Raw genomic sequence first — 18,082 nt, 5'->3', positions numbered from 1 at the left:
AATCAATTAAATTTATTTGATTAGATAATGGCATCTAATAAAATATCCCCATAGCTAAAAAAAAATAAAATAAAATAAAAAAGATTTGATTAGGCTAGCTATAAGCCAAGCTGAAGATTCAATTCTCTGGTTTTGAACATACCTGCAGTTTCACCTTGATTGCATTTTGTGCGATAACATTTCTCCAGCCACTTCCAACATGGCTGACTTCAGGGTTGGACTCAGGGTAAAACCCAGAGGAATCAATCCCAGGAAGAAGTGCCATACATCAGAATCCCCTGTGTACAGTAGAGCCTTTCCTTTGGGGCAGGTCCATGGTCCCCTGACTCCTCTTTCTTAGCAGAATTTTCTCACGAGATGTCCCTCAGATCTTCTTTGAGCCTTTCCTATACCTAGTCCCGCAGTATATTTGGCTAGGTGTTTGAACACTGTTTAGTCTCTGCAAAACTAGGCAAATCTTTGCCCAAAAGTCAGAAACTCTTCAAAAAGTCAGATGAGCAACCTCCCCTGAGGAATATACAGGCGAAATTTGCAGGTATTGTCCACATTTCTTTCCTCTGTTCTCTTTACTGAGAGTGTGGGTAAAACAGCTAAAAATAATTGAATCATTCTGACCCATTCCGACCTTAGCCCTACCTGGTGAATCCAAACAACTTTAAGGTAAGTCGAACTGTCCTTTTCAATCTGCCTGCTTTTCTACTGCAGTTGAGGTGAATGAGGCCTGAAATCACACAACAGCATTCATCCTTGGTGGGAACCTGAGTTGCTTCGTTAAGATTTTCACTCCTAGGCTCTTAAAAGTTATTCTCCTATTCATTTAAAATTCAATAAACAAGTAGTTCAATTCTGGGGAGAGGGGGAGGCAATAAACAACAACAAAAAACAAAGTAAACTCGACAATAGGCAAACATCAACTAAGGAGCATGAGACTTGAAATACGCTTTAAAAGTTTTTAACTATCTCCATTGATACTACTGATAGAAGTTTCTTTAGGGAGACCTTGCCACTTCGAGTACCAATTTACCCAAGGCCAAACACGGAGGAATCCTGTAACGTGTAGGAATGCGAAAGAATGCTGGTGAGGCCCTCCTTTGCACAACAGTTGTCACACATACATTTTATTTATATTCAAGCATTTTCCTCCATCATTACTTCTTTTTCTGCTTTTTTCCCTCCTTACATTACCTTAAGCACAGTATGTTTCTGCTTCTTTCCCCATACATTATCTTTAAGGCACTGCCTAAACGTGTTTGTTGTTGTTTCAAGCTGGTTTTTGAGAGTGGGTTAAAAGAAACACCCTAAAATGTCTTCAGGTCCAGGACGTGTTCAGAAAATAATTCAAGGCTCCTTTGGTTAGAGTGCTACCTGGTAGGGGCGTGTGTCCACGTGGTGAGCAAGAAATAATTTGGATCTGGTCTTAAAACATCTTCTCGCTGCTGTGATTTTTGTTTCCTGATTATCAAAATAATGTATGTTCACTGGCAAAAAAAACTGGAAAGTTAGGGGGAAAAGGAAACAACAACTCGTAATCGGCGTGGTTTTTGGATATGAGCTTTTCCATTTGGTTAAGAGATGGAGAAGAACGCACTGTCTCTGGCCCGGAATATCGAGCGGCAGGGTATCCTCTGCCTGCTAAATTCAACGGGGTTCGGAAGACCAGTCAGCTAAGGGCCCGGGGCGCAGGGCCATCCCCACGGCGCTCCTATTCCGCCACCTGTGCGGTGACTTGGCGCCTTCCCGGCGTAACTGCTGGGCTCCGTCACCCCCGGTTCCCACCGGGCTCCTACGCAGAGACCCAGCCCAGGCACCTTCCCTGGTAAGTGTCCACCGACTGAAAATAGATCCCAAGTCTGCCCCTGACCCCCCCCCCCTCAAACCTCCCCTTTAAAGGGAGCCACCGGGTGACGCCGGGGGAGTTTGCGGAAGCGCCAACCGCGTTGGGGCCTTGGGCGGATCCCGTGATTGGAGCCGGCCCCGCCCCCGGATCCTCTTCCCCCATTGTGTGAGCCGCTAGGCCCGAGGCCCCGCCCCCTGCCACCTCCCTCCGGAGGCCCAACCCCTCCCCTTTTTTTCACCCCCCCCTTTGGCTCATTTCCGGCCGCCGCTGCTACCGCTAGCCTGTAAGGAGGATTCGGCAGAGGGAAGAAACAACAGCCGCCATCTTGTTTGTGTGCTAGGCTGGGGGGGAGAGAGGGCGAGAGGGAGCGGGCGAGAGTGGGCAAGCGGGACGCCGGGCTGAGTGCGAACTGCGAGAGCGAGAGTACGGAGGGGAGCCGGGCCGGAGAGAGGCGGCAGGGGCCGAGACAGTGGCAGGGGGCCCGGGGCGCACGGGCTGAGGCGACCCCCAGCCCCTCCCGCCCGCACACACCCCCACCGCGGCCCGGGAGCCGGGCCGGCGTCGACGCCTAGGGGGGACCATTACATAACCCCGCGCCCCGCGGCGCCTTCGCCCGCCGCCGAGGGCGGCCCCGAGCGGAGCCCCGGGGGCGGGCGCTCCCGGCACCTGGTCGCCGGGGGTGGGGGCCGTAGCGGCGGCCGTATTTATTTATTTTCCGCGGGAGGGAAGAGCGAAAGAGGAGAGCGCGGCGCGAGGGGAAGCCGCCTGCGCCGCCCGCCAGAGCGGGGCCTCCTCGGTGGGCTTGGTGTCGGCGCGGGCGGCGCGGCTCGGCCCGGCCCCCTTGGCCCTCTGGGTCGGCGAGCTCCGGGCCCGGCGTCCTCGCCGCGCCTCCGCCGCCCGCCGCGCGATGTGAGGCGGCGGCGCCAGCCTGGCTCTCGGTTCGGGCGAGCTCTCTGCGGCCATTAGGGGCCGGTGCGGCGGCGGCGCGGAGCGCGGCGGCAGGAGGAGGGTTCGGAGGGTGGGGGCTCAGGTCCGGGAGGGGGCACCGGGAGGAGGTGAGTGTCTCTCGTCGCCTCCTCCTCTCCCCCCTTTTCGCCCCCGCCTCCTTGTGGCGATGAGAAGGAGGAGGACAGCGCCGAGGAGGAAGAAGCTGATGGCGGCGGCGGAGCTCCGAGAGACCTCGGCTGGGCAGGGGCCGGCCGTGGCGGGCCGGGGACTGCGCCTCTAGAGTCGCGAGTTCTCGGGAATTCGCCGCAGCGGACGCGCTCGGCGCATTTGTGTGCCTGTGCCCTCCTCCGGGCCTGGGCCCAGGCCCGGCCCCTCGCGCTCGCCCCTACCTTTTCTATCGAGTCCGCATCCCTCTTCAGCCACCGCGATCCGGCGAAGAGAAAAAGGAACTTCCCCCACCCCCTTCGGGGGCCGGCGGAGTCCCCCAAGCCCACCCCAGGGATCCGGGCGGGGACCCCGGGCTGAAGAAGAGATTTCCCGAGGATTCTCGTTTTCCTCGCCTGTATCTCCGAAAGAATTAAAAATGGCCGAGAATGTGGTGGAACCGGGGCCGCCTTCAGCCAAGCGGCCTAAACTCTCATCTCCGGCCCTCTCGGCGTCCGCCAGCGATGGCACAGGTTAGTCTTGGGAGCCCAGGCCTCCCACCTCCTCCTTGATCTTTTCTGCTCGCTGCACCTTTATTCGTCCATGTTTTCTTCCTCTCTTCCTACTTCTTTGCCTCTTGATTAATTTTAAAGGTGTTTGAATGAGCTGGTCGAAGGCGTCCAGTAGCCCAACCATTTTCTTTGCTTCCTAAAACATTCATTGCAACACTATGTCATATCGATGTGTGTTCTGGAATTAGAGCTCCTGAGTGGTGCTGTAGAAATGGCCTTTATTGTTGCTCCCATACAGTTTAATTTTGGAATTGCCAGTGCGTTTACATGTAAGGGTTTTTTATGCAGTTTGACTTTTAATTTCTTTTGTTGTTGTTGGTATATGAGAAATTGTCAATCTTTTCTTCTTAATCTCACTTGTCCTGTTTCCTTTCTACTCTTCAAGAATTTCTCTTTGCATAAGATTTTCTGTTGAGAATGGGTGTGTAAAAAGTCTTGGTTTTAATTATTTGTGTGTATGCGATCCAGGATTTTAAGTTTGACGTGAAGTTAAACGTCAAACCTGAAATTTAGCGTGAATTACTTTGCCTGCCATTGCTAGCTTTTTTTGCTTCCACTCCTTATTTGCTTTAAAAATCAATATGGAGCGCAGTTCATTTTATTTCTCTTATTTCTTTGGTGTAAGATCGAAATGTCTGAAATTCTGGGGTTTTGGGTTGGAAGAGAGTAGAGGCATTTTCTTTGCAGTTTGTAGTTACTTTCTCTTTGGGGAAGATTGAGGGGCATAACTGATTTTATGGAGTTATGTACTTGGCAATCAAGATTAGCAGTGAAAGAGCACCAATCATGAACTGCAAACATGAATTGATCACACAAAAGTTCAAAATGTACATTAAGTACGTTTCCTGTATGTGTATTCTTTTTACACTTTAAACATATATGGAGATTCAGATAACAGTTTAAAAGAGCTCTTCAAATTTTTTACTTGGTTGTGGACTGGCCCTTTGGTCAAGGAAGACTTCCATCTATTCCCTTGCGATTAGTTTGGTGCTATCCTGATGGCCACAGGCCTTCGCTTTTGCTCTCATAGTTGTTGGAGGTGCCAGGATAATGAAGACTAAGAATGGCTGACCATCTGACAGTCTACACGCTGTTCCCCTTACTACGGAGCATCTCTTTAACTCCCTGAGAGCAGGCTCAACGTCATCCCTCCATCTGCTATGGAGGGTGCATAATGGAGTTAAATGTACCCTTCGAGTTTGTAGAGAACTTGTAAAAGCATAGTTCTAAGTAGGCTTCATTTCTTAGAACTATGCTTGGGTGAAAATGTGAGGATATGGCAAATACTCTGGATTCTTTGGTTTTAGGAGAAAGTTGTATCATGAGCCTGAGGTAACCTGCAGTGGGACTTTTGCAGAGTCCGTCCACATTAGGCTTCTAGCATTGGCAATACATGAACTTTGATCTGTCTTCATTCCTTGCAGTGTCTGTAGTCTTGAGAAACTTTTTTTTAACCTGTTTTTTCTCGGAATTCTTACACATATTGAGTATGGTATTACTTTGCACTTAGTAAAATGCACTTAACTAAATGCAGAAGGATATTTAGATCATGTTTAGACGTGTTTTTCACCTGTAGGTTTTTGGTGGGTTTTAGTTTTTGTGTACTGTGGTAGTTGTTGCCTTTTTTTTTTTTTTTTTTTTTGGTAATGTGGTATTGGATTTTACATTTGAGTTAGCTGGTGACTTGGGGTATTGTAGAGAATTCTTGTTAGATACATTATTTGATGACTCCTGATTTGAGCAGCTTTGTCTTGAAGTAGTACAAGTCCTGAGAGGGAAGCTGTGCTCGGTTGGGACTGTTCAGGTGCACTACTGCATTCTCCATATTTGATATGTGTACTTGGTAACTTTAGCTAATTCAGTTTGGTGGTGTCTCACCTGACTAATACACAGAAACTGTTTTGCTACTTGAAATATCTTTGAATAATTATAAGAGTCCTAAATGTATCAAGTGGGTTTTTATAATTAAAAAAAAAAGAACCTCAACACTGAGATTAACTCAGTCTTGGTTAACTCAGTCTAAGGGTTTATCTTAGTCTTGATTACTTTTCTCTAAGTTTTGTAGTGAACTTTGGTTTTGTTCCTCCTGTCCCTTTAAAATTCTGTCTACTCCAGGAATTATCTGGTATCCTGCAGTTTTTAATCCTAACCAGTCTGGATTTTTTGAAGGGGGAAAGAGGAGAATGGGTATTAAGAACATACTGTCCCCTTGTGAACTTAACTTCATGTTGGGCACCATTACATTTTGATTGGTTTTTGCATCCAGCACTTTGTAGTCAGTGTAAGTTTATAGGCAACTGTTAACAGAAATACTTTTAAACCTTACGTTTCAAACTTTTTAACTTCTACATTTTTACTTTTGAGTTGCCACCTAGATTTTTTTTTTTTTTTTATAAATGTCATTGTAAATCATTCCTTGGTACTTGATGATGCATTTTATCTAGAATTGTTCGGAATGATCTCCAGAAACTTTTTTTAAATGATTGAGGCTTGCAGGTTTTTTTAGTAGTGTAAGTGTACCTGCCAAGAATGTTTGCATGTGCCAGTTTTATAGGAAAGAAAATTGGAATCCACTTGGGTTGACATGCTAAAGCGTTACAAAACAAATTACATCTCAAATTTGGAATTTCTAAGGTTATCCACTGATGCAGAATAAAAATGATGTATTTAATTCTCAGAGTCTTCTAAAAAGTTTCCAGGTTGGTGATAATTGGAATTAAGTTTAAGTTTTACATGTTGAAATGGGGAGACTTAGAGCTTTTGTATCTTAACGTTCTGGTTTCAGTGTTTGCACTTGATCCATTAAAAACTTTATTTAACTTGGTGTTGTTAGGTCAAAACTGTTTGAGAAATCAAATGACTTTCTTCCTATCTCCTCCACTCCCTCATCCCACTCCCAGAATCATAAAGGCCATTTGTAAGTTTTTTGGTAAAGTTATTGACCGAAATAGTTAATAGGTAAATTCTGGAAATACTTCTTGACCCTATTTCTGATGATAGCCTGAGTGTTGGGAATGGTGAGGATGATATGTTGCCTTTGCTGCTCATTGGGCATGTTCTGTCACTGCTTTGTAAATACTTAATTCTATATGCACTGAAAGAACAGCCTTTGGAAGGAGAGGTGACAGCACTAGGATCTGGCGTATTAAAAAGAGTGAAAGATCTGGTCTTGGTACAGTTTTGTGGCCCTACTGTGTTGTATACTCATGTGTCCGCATTGGCTTGGATTTTATGCCTGTTTTCATTTTGAAGACCCTGGGCAGATGTATCTACATTCTGACCACTAGGTTAGTGTACACAGTAGAGAAGTGCCAAGGATTTTTTTTTTTTAATGTCAGCTTTACTTTCTCGAGACACCATTGTGTCTTAATGGTTTATCATCTGACCAGAATATTTTTGGTGGAGGTCATTTTTTTCTCAGCTTTTAAACCTGTGATATTATGTTTTAGTTTTATTTTTTGGTCGTGGGTGTTTACAGGAGAGTCGTACTTCTGAAGTTTTTTGAGTTATGGCTCTTTGGTCCAGTGAGGTATTCCTGACCTCAGTTTTAAATTAAATTGCCAAACATTTTACTAAGTGCCTTGAACTACAGTAATTGCTTATTCTCAAGGCTTTGTAAGTTCATTTACAGGGCTTCAAGAAAGCTATCTGTGGTTGATAGTGAGATAAGGTGACTTTTGTTAAGTTGTAAATCTTGTATGTGTTACAATAAGGGTGCCCTTTTCCAGCTGGAGTTCACATACTGTTGCAGAGGTAAGAAATGTGTTGGCATGTCCAGGGAATGACTGATGGTGGGGAGGAAAGGGTTTCTGCCCTGGGTTGCCTTTTAGCATTACCTTCTCTGTTTCACTTTGCTTTTTCTACCTTCTTCTGAGTCTGTTTTATAAGGGGGGGGGTAAAACAAGAAGTTGAAAATTAATACATAGGGGTGTTTGTGAGGACATTAAGTTGTAGATAGGAAAGGAAAAAAGAGTAGGAAGAATGTTGCAGATACAAGTGGGAGTATAAAATGCTTCTTCCTGGTATATTTACAAAAACAATTCAGGAGTTATTCTGCCAATTCATACACCCAACAATCAATGGGAAAATAAGACAACTTGTTCTGTGTGTTTTTGAGATTTTAGCGTTTCCTGCCTTGAGAATTTCTGAAGTTGAATTTTTTTTAGTGTGGCAAGCATTAGAGAAATTAATGGGCAGTTTGAAACTTAATTATGCCAAGTGTGAAAATATTTAAAACATTGGCTTTTGCAGATGATTTTTTTCCTGAGATGGATGGTAGTTTCCTTCTAAAATTTTTTTTTTTTTTGGTCTTTTTGCTATTTCTTGGGCCGCTCCCGCGGCATATGGAGGTTCCCAGGCTAGGGGTTGAATCGGAGCTGTAGCCATCAGCCTACGCCAGAGCCACAGCAACGCAGGATCCGAGCCGCGTCTGCAACCTACACCACAGCTCACGGCAACGCCGGATCGTTAACCCACTGAGCAAGGGCAGGGACCGAACCCGCAACCTCATGGTTCCTAGTCGGATTCGTTAACCACTGCGCCACGACGGGAACTCCCGTCCTTCTAAAATTTTAATGGGAAAGATTTTTATTACTCAGTGCTCAAAAAATGTTTAAGAGTAAATATTAAGGCCCTAGGTCTCTTCCAAACAATTAGGATATTATTTGTTTTTTAGATGTAGGTCTTTTTTTAATAAATGGCCCAAATGGCAATTAGGAGTAATTTAGTTAAGCCTGAGTGTAAAATTTAACCTACCCCAAAAAATGAGTGGTTGAGAGAATGGGTTTTGGAGTCAGACTAGTAGGGTTCAGATCCCACACCTGCCTTTATTAATTGTGAACCTTGGGCCTGTTACTTAACCTCTCTGTCTCAGCTTCCTCACCTGTAGTACCCACCTTATAGGATTGTTGGGAGAATTAAGTGAGAATTCTCTTTGTTAAATGCTTAGCATAGTGCTTCTAGGCAGCTTTGTATGTGCTCATTAAGTGTAACTGTTTTTAACCTTACTGCTAAATATACCCTCAAAAAGCGGTAATGGATTTTTTTTTTTTTTTTTTTTTTTTGGTCTTTTTGCTATTTCGTGGGCCGCTTTTGCGGCATATGGAGGTTCCCAGGCTAGGGTCGAATCGGAGCTATAGCTGCCAGCCTACGCCAGAGCCACAGCATCGCAGGATCCGAGCCGCGTCTGCGACCTTACAACCACAGCTCACGGCAACGCCGGATCGTTAACCCACTGAGCAAGGGCAGGGATCGAACCCGCAACCTCATCATTCCTAGTCGGATTCGTTAACCACTGCACCACGACGGGAACTCCATAATGGATTTTTTTAATGGATGTCCAGGTAGAGTGGGTAAAAAGAAAGCCAAGTGCATAAAGTTCAAAGAGTAGTCTTTATACCTAAGGCTTATGTTGCAATTAGCCTATACATTCATCTACTCAAAGATTTAAGTTTTTTGAGACTGTAAGTATATGGCAGCAGAGGTTATAAATAAGAATGAAAGGCTGTGTACTGTCACATGGTGAGTCTTGTATGTGTTAGTAATTGAAATGAAAATAAATGGATATTTAAGGCATAATGAGAAATCAGCAAATAGTTCTTATTGGAAATGCTCAAGGTAAGAATGGCTTTTTTTCTAAATTATCGTGTTGTTGAGCATTATTTTTTTATCTGGGTCTTAAAAGACTTATTTAAAGGAGGAGGAAAAGTAGAAGGAGCAGTGCATTGCTTTTCAAAATTTTTTGACCGCTCCCAAATAAGAACTGCATTTTATATGGAGAACCAGAGACCCTATCTCAGCAAGTGAGCAAACAATACTTACCCTACTTGCCTTACTACTTGTAATAGACTCTTATTTTTTATTGCATTTCATTTTTAAGTGTCACTTGTGACCTACCATATTGATTTCATGACCCATTATGGCTTCTTACAATCTGAAAAATACTAGTTTAAAATAGTTGACAAGCTACCAGTTGTGTTGGACCAGCATTTTCTGTATGCGGGGCATTTATCTTCAAAACAGGGAATCCAAACAAACATGGACCCTTCCTTCCTTGAGTTTATGATAAGGGGAGAACAACATTCAAGTCTGATGTCACCAGTTTTATATTTGGGGGTAGTACAGGGTACAGTAGGAGAAATGGGGGGACTTGACCTGTTGTTACTGTTACCCTGATGGCGGTCTTTGAGGAACTGCTTTCTGATCTTGGGATTTGAAGGATAGGGTTTCTAAGGGTAAACACAGGTTGAAAACAAGAGTATGGTTTCTCAGGGAATCTGTAAATTTCATCTGGCTGTGGGAAACAGCAAAAACTAGACCATAGAGGTGAGCAATGGGCCGGCCATTCATACATAACTTAGTGGAGTTACTGCTTGGTGTAGTTTAGACTTTCCATTTTAGCTCTTTTTTTTTTTTTTTTTTTGCTTAGGATTGAATCCAAGCTACAGCTGCCGGCCTACACCACAGCTCATGGCAGTGCCAGGTCCTTAACCCATTGAGCTAGGCCAGGGATCGAACCCAAATCTTCATGGATGCTAGTCGGATGCATTTCTGCTGTGCTACAGTGGGAACTCCCTCCATTTTAGCTATTTTAAATTTTTTTATTATAGTTGATTTACAGTGTTCTGTCAATTTCTGTTGTACAGCAGAGTGACCCGGTTTTGCATTTATATACATTTCACATTATCCTTCTTCATGTTCCATCCCAAGTGATTAGATATAATTGTGCTATACAGCAGAACATTTTAGCTCTTTTTTAGGGGGGGCGCACCTGCGGCATATGGAGGTTGCCAGGCTAGGGGTTGAATTGGAGCTGTAGCCTCCTGCCTACACCATAGCCACAGCAACACCAGATCTGAGCCATGTCTGGGACCTACACCACGACTCACGGCAACGCTGGATCCTTAATCCACTGAGCAAGGCCAGGGATCGAACCCAAAACCTCATGGTTCCTAATTGGATTCGTTTCCACTGTGCCATGACGGGCACTCCCCATTTTAGCTCTTTTAAATGGACAGAATTGTACCATAGAAGATTGGCTAAAGTGAGGAATGGTTTTAAAAGGAATAGGGGAAAATAGGCAGGGTGACAAGTGAGGTGGTTTTTTCAGAATACCGCCTGTGATGAGGGTAGCCTGGATTAGTAGATGGAAAGAAGCGAAAAGATATGAGAGGGTGTGAGTATTCCACAGAACTTGGTGAATGATTAGATGATTAGAGGAGTCAAGGGTAATTCCCAGGTTTCACGTTTGGGCAGCAGGATTGGCGAGGATGTTATTATTTATAAGACAGCAAACATGGGAAGACAAGTATTCATGTATGGATATGGATGGGGTGAGGGGTTGTAATGAGTTAAATTTTGGACATTTTAAAGTCACATGACTCTCCTGAATTGAGTAGTCACTGTTTCATTTTAGCCAACAAACATTGACTGCCAACCAAGTTTTAGGTATTTGGAATGTAAAGATGAATCAAGGTGCAGGGCCTTTTCTCAAAGCCTTTAGGATCTGGTGTAGTTGGTATACATGTCCACACAGTTTTCCTGTGAGTTTCTCAGAAAGGTTTTTCGAATATTCTAGATAAAGCTAGAGGATATGGATTATTTCTGATGGGGTGGGTTTTTGGAGTATCAGGGGCAAAAAAAACTTCATAGAGAAAATGTATTTGAATGAGGATGGGAGAGTATGACCTCCTTTTTCTTGGAAGAGAGAAAGTTGGAAAGGTATTTCAAGTAGAACAAATACAAGTGGTTTTTATGTGACTGAAACATAGACCATATGGTGGAGTTAAAGTCCTTTTATGAAAAGACAGAAGTATGTTAAGAAATTTGACATTCATCTCAATACCAGGGTAAAAATTTTAGAAGAGTGACGTGATCAGGAGTTCCTGCTGTGGTTCAGTGGAGACGAATCCCACTAGTATCCATGAGGATGTGGGTTTGATCCCTGGCCTTGCTCAGTGGGTCATTGATCACGGTGAGCTGTGGTGTAGGTTGCAGACCCGGCTCCGATCCCATGTTGCTGTGGCTGTGGTGTTCAGACTGGCAGCTGTAGCTCCAATTTCATACCCTGGCCTGGGATCTTCCATTTGCCGTGAGTGTGACCCTAAAAAGCAAAAAAGCCAAAAAAAAAAAAAAAAAAGTGATGTCATCAGGGAAAGAATGATTCTAGCGACACTGCACAGAATGAGGAGCAGGAAGGGAACCTAATGGCAGGAAGACCGAAGGTTTGTTGTTTATCTCTTGAAATGTACCTATCATTTGTCTTTGAAGTTTTTGGTAAATTGTAATTACCAAAGTGAATTGTTTATTTTTTTTAAGATCCAAGTTTTGTTTACATATACACATTCATGTAGAAAATATATCAGATAACTCAAAAAAAAAAAAAAAAGACCCAGACGTCCTCCCCTTTTTATTTATTGGTTATACAATTTCTAAGAGGCTTTTTAAGAGATGGTATGATAGCTTTATCATCTATCTTCTTAAGCAAACAAATCCAGCCCTCACTGCAAAGCTTTTCACAAGATGTTAACTATACTCAAAATCAAGAAATGATCAGTGGTAGTTAACTTAGCATGTCATCTTTTAGTTAATTTCACATCAAGAAGTATCACTGTATTAATAAATTGATGAAGAGCTAGACAGATAGTGTAAAACTTCTAAAAGTGGGCCCCTGGTCACATTCTTGCCCAGTCATGGCACTCCATCTCTGTTTAAACTTTTGAGACCTAACTTAAATGTGTTGGGGTTAAGAATAAGACTTCAATCACTTCCTAAAATATAGGTACACTTTTTGATTATTATGGTTGCAAGGCAATATTAAGAGTGCCTTTTTTTTTTTTTTTTTTTTCTTTTGCTATTTAGGGCCGCACTCGCTGTATATGGAGGTTCCCAGGCTAGGGGTCTAATCAGAGCTGTAGCTGACAGCCTACGCCACAGCCACAGCCATGCCAGATCCGAGCCAAGTTTTCAACCTACACCATAGCTCACGTAAACGCCAGATCCTTAACCCACTGAGCGAGGCCAGGGATTGAACCTGCAACCTCACGGTTCCTAGTCGGATTCATTTCCACCGCGCCACAACGGGAACCCCCTAAGAGTGCATATTTTGAAAATTAACTTCCACTTTTGCCCTTTTGGATTTCAAAAGGCAGTAGCTGTCAACACGCATAACTATGTGATTATCATCTTCAGTAAAATTTGTGTGTAACTCGAAGGTTGTTACCAATTATTTTGGAAAGTATTAGAAGTCTTACCTATCTTTCCAGTATGGATATTTCATTACATTTTCTTAGTGTTGCTTCAAATTAAGTAGTGTTTATGCATCTTTTACTTGATGAATGTGTTATTTATGATTAGCTTACTTTACCTTTGTTTACAGAGTATTAAAATAGTTTCTCTTAAATAAAGTACTGAGTGGAGTTCCCATCGTGGCTCAGCAGAAATGAATCTAACTAGCATCCATGAGGATGCAGGTTTCTTGCTGGCTGTAGTGTAGGCCGGCAGCTACAGCTTCAATTCACCTCCTAGCCTGGGAACCTCCATATGCTGTGAGTGTGGCCCTAAAAGGACTAAATAAATAAGTAAAACACTGAATAAAAGGATAGTTATTTTAACCTAATAAATTCATGAAGTTTGCAAAATCACCTCATGTTAAAGGCTACAGGTGTTTTAAAATGTTTTAGGAGTTCACTTCGTGGCATAGCAGAAACAAATGTGACTAGGATCCATGAGGACACAGGTTCGATCCCTGGCCTGGCTCAGTGGGTTAAGGATCTGGAGTTGCCATGAGCTCTGGTGTAGGTTACAGACATGGCTCGGATCTGGCATTGCTGTGGCTGTGGCATGGGCCAGTAGCTACAGCTCCAGTTCCCCCCCTAGCTTGGGAACCTCCTTATGCCACAGGTGCAGCCCTAAAAAAATAAAAAAACAAAAAAAAAGTTTTAAATGCTTTTTAAGCACCCAAAACAGCTGAGTTAATGTAAGAATAGAAATGCCCCAAATCAGTAAGGAGGAGAGATCTTTGTGAAATTCACAGTTTCACGTCTAGTCAAACTGTTTTCAGAATTATGAAAGTTCTATAGATTTGACTTTCATCTCCAGTCATTGTCTTTAAATCCCAGATCCCTGCCCACCTCATCAATCTCCTGGTTCCTTCTAGTTTGAATTCCCTCAGTTGCTGTGGCTTAAGCTTGAGTTGTTCACATCCTGTTCTCCTTCTCTTTACTCTTTTCTTGTCCAGCTCATGCTCATCCTCTGGCCTCACCATTGGGATGAAAGAAAGGTTTTAAGATTAGAATGTTCATTTTTTAAAAAGCATTTTAATACCACGGGGAAAAACTAACAAAGCAGAATTGATGGGTGGATTCTGTTTTCTAAGTGGATATTTGAGAAATGACTAGCTTTAGAATAATTCTCCAGCTTTTTTTTTTTTTTTTCCGTGTGGCATATGTACTTTCCTAGGCTATGGGTCAAATTGGAGCTGCAGCTGCTGGCCTCTGCCACAGCCACAGCCACGCCAAATCCGAGCCACATCTGTGACCTACACCATAGCTCACAGCAATGCCAGATCCTTAACCCACTGAGCCGGTCCAGGGATCGAACCTGTGTCCTCACGGATACTAGTCGGGTTCATTACCAATGAGCAACTATGGGAACGCCCAGGTATTTTGCTTAATGTATACAGTTTGAGAACTGAGTTTTTATTTGACTTCAGTTAACCTGAAATACAAAATTAAGCCTGTTTTATTCAGAAACAGTGTTTGAGGAGTTCCCGTCCTGGCGCAGCGGAAACAAATCTGATCAGCATCCATGAGGACACAGGTTTGATCCCTGGCCTCACTCGGTGGGTTAAGGATCCGGCATTGCCGTGAGCTGTGGTGTAGGTCACAAACAAGGCTCGGATCTGGTGTTGCTGTGGCTCTGGTGTAGCCCGGCAGCTACAGCTCTGATTCGACCCCTAGCCTGGGAACTTCCATATGCCTTGGGTGCGGCCCTAGAAATGGCAAAAAGACAAAATAATAATGTTTGAGCCTTCTAAATGGAAAAATTTGTAACTGGAAGAGGTATTGTTATGTCATAGAATTATATTTTGAGCCAAAATTGTTGCAGTTTTGCACCCTAGTTTATAACTTCAAAAAAAAAAATCTTTTTTTTTTTTTTTTTTTTTTGACACGCCCCTGACATCTGGAAGTTCCCAGGCAAGGGCTCGAATCTGAGCCATAGCTGCAGCAACACTATGGACACAGTGGATCCTTAATCCACTGCACCACAGCAGGAACTCCAAAAAAAAATCTCAGAGACAATGCAGTGTTTGGGATTATATTGTTAATAATCCTAATTTTGCCTTTTTTTTTTTTTTTTTTTTTTTTTTTTTAAGGGCCGCACTTGTTGCATTTGGAAGTTCCCTGGCTAGGGGTGGAATCAGAGCTGTAGTGCTGGCCTATGCTGTAGCAGCTCAGGATCTGAGCCACTTCTGCAGCCTATACCGTGGCTCATGGCATGACCAGATCCTTAACCCACTGACTGATGCAGGGATCAAACCCGTGTCCTCAGAGATACTAGTTGGGTTCATTACTGCTGAGCAACAGCTGGGAACTCCAGTAATCCTCATTTGAAGGTTATACTTCATTTATGTGTTTCTTGTGGGAAATATTTGTCTAATTTCTCGGAGTTCCCACTGTGGCTCAGTGGTTAATGAATCCGACTAGGAACCATGAGGTTGCGGGTTCAATCCCTGGCCTTGCTCAGTGGGTTAAGGATCCGGTGTTGGCAAGAGCTGTGGTATAGGTCGCAGACATGGCTCGGATCCCACGTTGCTGTGGCTCTGGCGTAGGCTGGCAGTTACAGCTCCGATTAGACCCCTAGCCTGGGAACCTCCATATGCCGCCGGAGCGGCCCAAGAAATGGCAAAAAGACCAAAAAAAAAAAAAAAAGGTGTCTAATTTCTCACGTATCATGGAATTTATCTTTTGATTTTTGGAAACCTAAGTGAGCAGAATATTTTACAAGAGGTTATATGTCTGAATCTGTTGTAAGGACCACAGCAATGTAGAACACATCAAGGGGGACCTACAGAATCAGTATGTAATAATAATGAAAGGATGTTTTGACTCAACACTAGTTTCCCATGTTTAAGCCAAATTTGTTTTTGCTTAGATTGTCGCATTTCTAAAACATGGTCTATTGGGTAAGTGTATTATGCTAAACTTTTCAAATCAGATTTAAATCTGCCCTGTCAGTCACATTTTGTGTCTTTGGATCGAATATACACTCAGATGAAGAAACATTTTGCTCAGTCATTTTGCATTTGAGCATCTGGAAACTTGTCAGTAAACTGGTAAAAGTAGTCTGTTGATGATGTTGATTGGTTGATATTTTAGAAAGTACACTGGAAATGTCTTTCTGAAGTTAGTGTGAGTTCATTCATTGAAAGCTGTTTGTGGTAACTGTACTGCAGTATTTGTCATTGGGTAATTTAAAGATAATGGGGTAAATTTCAGATATGTAAATTTCTAATCAAAGAAAGGGTGGGGTTTAGCAGCAAATTAGATATGTAAGATCTCACCTTAATATCTAGAAAAAGTACTTGCTGTCATTTACTTTCTTACCCCCTACTTCTCAATCCACTGTAGTCTAGCTTTGCTTTTTACAACTTGGCTGAACTACCTAGATTACTAAATACCGTCTATTATCTGTATTCATTGAATTCTCTCTAGAGCATGGAACCCCACTGACCTTTCTTTCTTGGAACCTGGTGTTCCAGGACAGTATTCTTGGTGGATGTGCTGGGCAGTGTTGAGTTTTAGCATTCTTTGCTGGTTAAGATCATTGTCCCTTAAATACTGGCATGTCTGGTTGTCCCCTTAATGTCCAATGGCGACTTAAGCTCCTCATTTCTCTCTCATGTTGCCAGGTGTTCTGCTGATTGCCCATCTGGATAACTATACTCTTAGGTTATGCAAGCCTGAAATTTAGGCGTCATTCTTCTCTTTCTCTTCCTAATCCCCTACATATAGTCAGATCTTTTGATTGGCCTCTCTGGTGCCTCTGGCTCTTTAGCGGCAGCCTCCTTACCACTCTCCCTGATTCTAGACTTGTCTGTCCAATTGATTCTTCATCTTATTTGCCTCAGTGGGCTCTAATAAATGCAGATTTGTTTATATAAGTTTCTGCTTAGTATTCTTCAGTAGATCAGTTTTCTCTCTATAGTAAAAATCCCAAGCTAGTATGTCATAGAACCCTCTAGGTTGCCTCTTATATTTGTTGACCATATAAATTTTATTCACTGATCTGAATTCTCTATGAAGAGCAAGCCCGAGATGATTTATTTCAACTTTAATTTTTTCCCTTTCATTGAAGGAAAAGGAAGAGCCTGAGGATCTTAGGCATCGATTGAAGCTGGTCAGTACTAAAACCCGCTGTCAGGAGTCCCCACTGAGGTGCTGTGGATTAAGGGTACAGACTTGCCACAGCTGTGGTAAAAGTTGCAGTTGTAGCTCGGAGGAATCATCCCTGACCCAGAAACTTCTGTATGCCATGGGTGTGGCCAAAAAAACAAAAACCTACTCTAATAAATTATGACATTTAAATTTCCAATTACTTTTCCCTTGCATCTTCATACATACTGCTTTTCCACTAGTTTTAGCCCATCAGTGGGGTTTTTTTATTTTGTTTTGGTTTTGTTTTTGCTTTTTAGGGCTGCACCCGCTGCATATGGAGGTTCCCAGTCTAGGAGTTGAATCAGGAGCTGCAGCTGCCAGCCCACACCACAGCCACAGCAACGTGGGATTCGAGCTATGTCTGCGATCTACACCACAGCTCATGGCAACACCAGATCTTTAACCGACTGAGCGAGGCCAGGGATCAAACCCACATCTTCTTGGACACTAGTTGGGTTTGTTACCACTGAGCCATGCCAGGGACTCCAGACCATTGAGTTTTATTTGGTATTGATGACAAACTGGTTAAAGGTATAAGTTCTTATTTTTGGTAGCCTTTTTCCAATATTCTGCTCATGAGTTTGCAGCCAGGTTATTTCTAAAAAGTCCCTTGCAGAAGGACCTGATGGGATTTTTTTTTTTTTTTTTTTTTTTTTTTTTTTAAGAGCTGTACATGGCAGCTTATCAAAGTTCCCAGGCTAGGGGGTTGAATTGGAGCTGGAGCTGCCAACCTGTGCCACAGCCACAGCAACTTGGGTTCTGAACCTCGTCTGCGACCTACACCACAGCTTGGGGCATTGCTGGATTCCTAACCCACTGAGTGGGGCCATGATCAGACTGCACCCTCGTGCGGGTTTGTTACCGCTGAGCCGTAACAGGAACTCCATCATTGGAAATTTGATGGTTAAAATAAAATCCACGTATTTTGAGCTTTAGTACTCTTTACTAGTATAGAATTGACTATTTACAATTTGAGTAATTTTTCTTAATCTGGAAATGTTTAAATTTTGTTTAAAAATTGTTTTCTCAGGGAGTTCCTGTTGAGGCTCAGTGGTTAACGAATCCGACTAGGAACCATGAGGTTGCGGGTTCGGTCCCTGGCCTTGCTCAGTGGGTTAAGGATCCGGCGTTGCCGTGAGCTGTGG

General features: G+C 43.2%; 1 protein-coding gene across 1 annotated transcript in view; it reads left to right on the top strand.

Moving 5' to 3' along the window:
* EP300 (E1A binding protein p300) overlaps window positions 2,089-18,082 on the top strand; it is an 83,351-nt gene continuing 67,357 nt past the window's right edge. Inside the window, 1 exon segment of the mRNA XM_001929213.5 lies at window positions 2,089-3,462. Within this exon segment, the coding sequence (XP_001929248.2) occupies window positions 3,369-3,462 (94 nt within the window). The 5' untranslated portion in view covers window positions 2,089-3,368.

This window comes from Sus scrofa, chromosome 5, assembly GCF_000003025.6.
Source record: "Sus scrofa isolate TJ Tabasco breed Duroc chromosome 5, Sscrofa11.1, whole genome shotgun sequence".
NCBI lineage: Eukaryota > Metazoa > Chordata > Mammalia > Artiodactyla > Suidae > Sus > Sus scrofa.
This window is presented reverse-complemented; position numbering and strand designations above follow the sequence as displayed.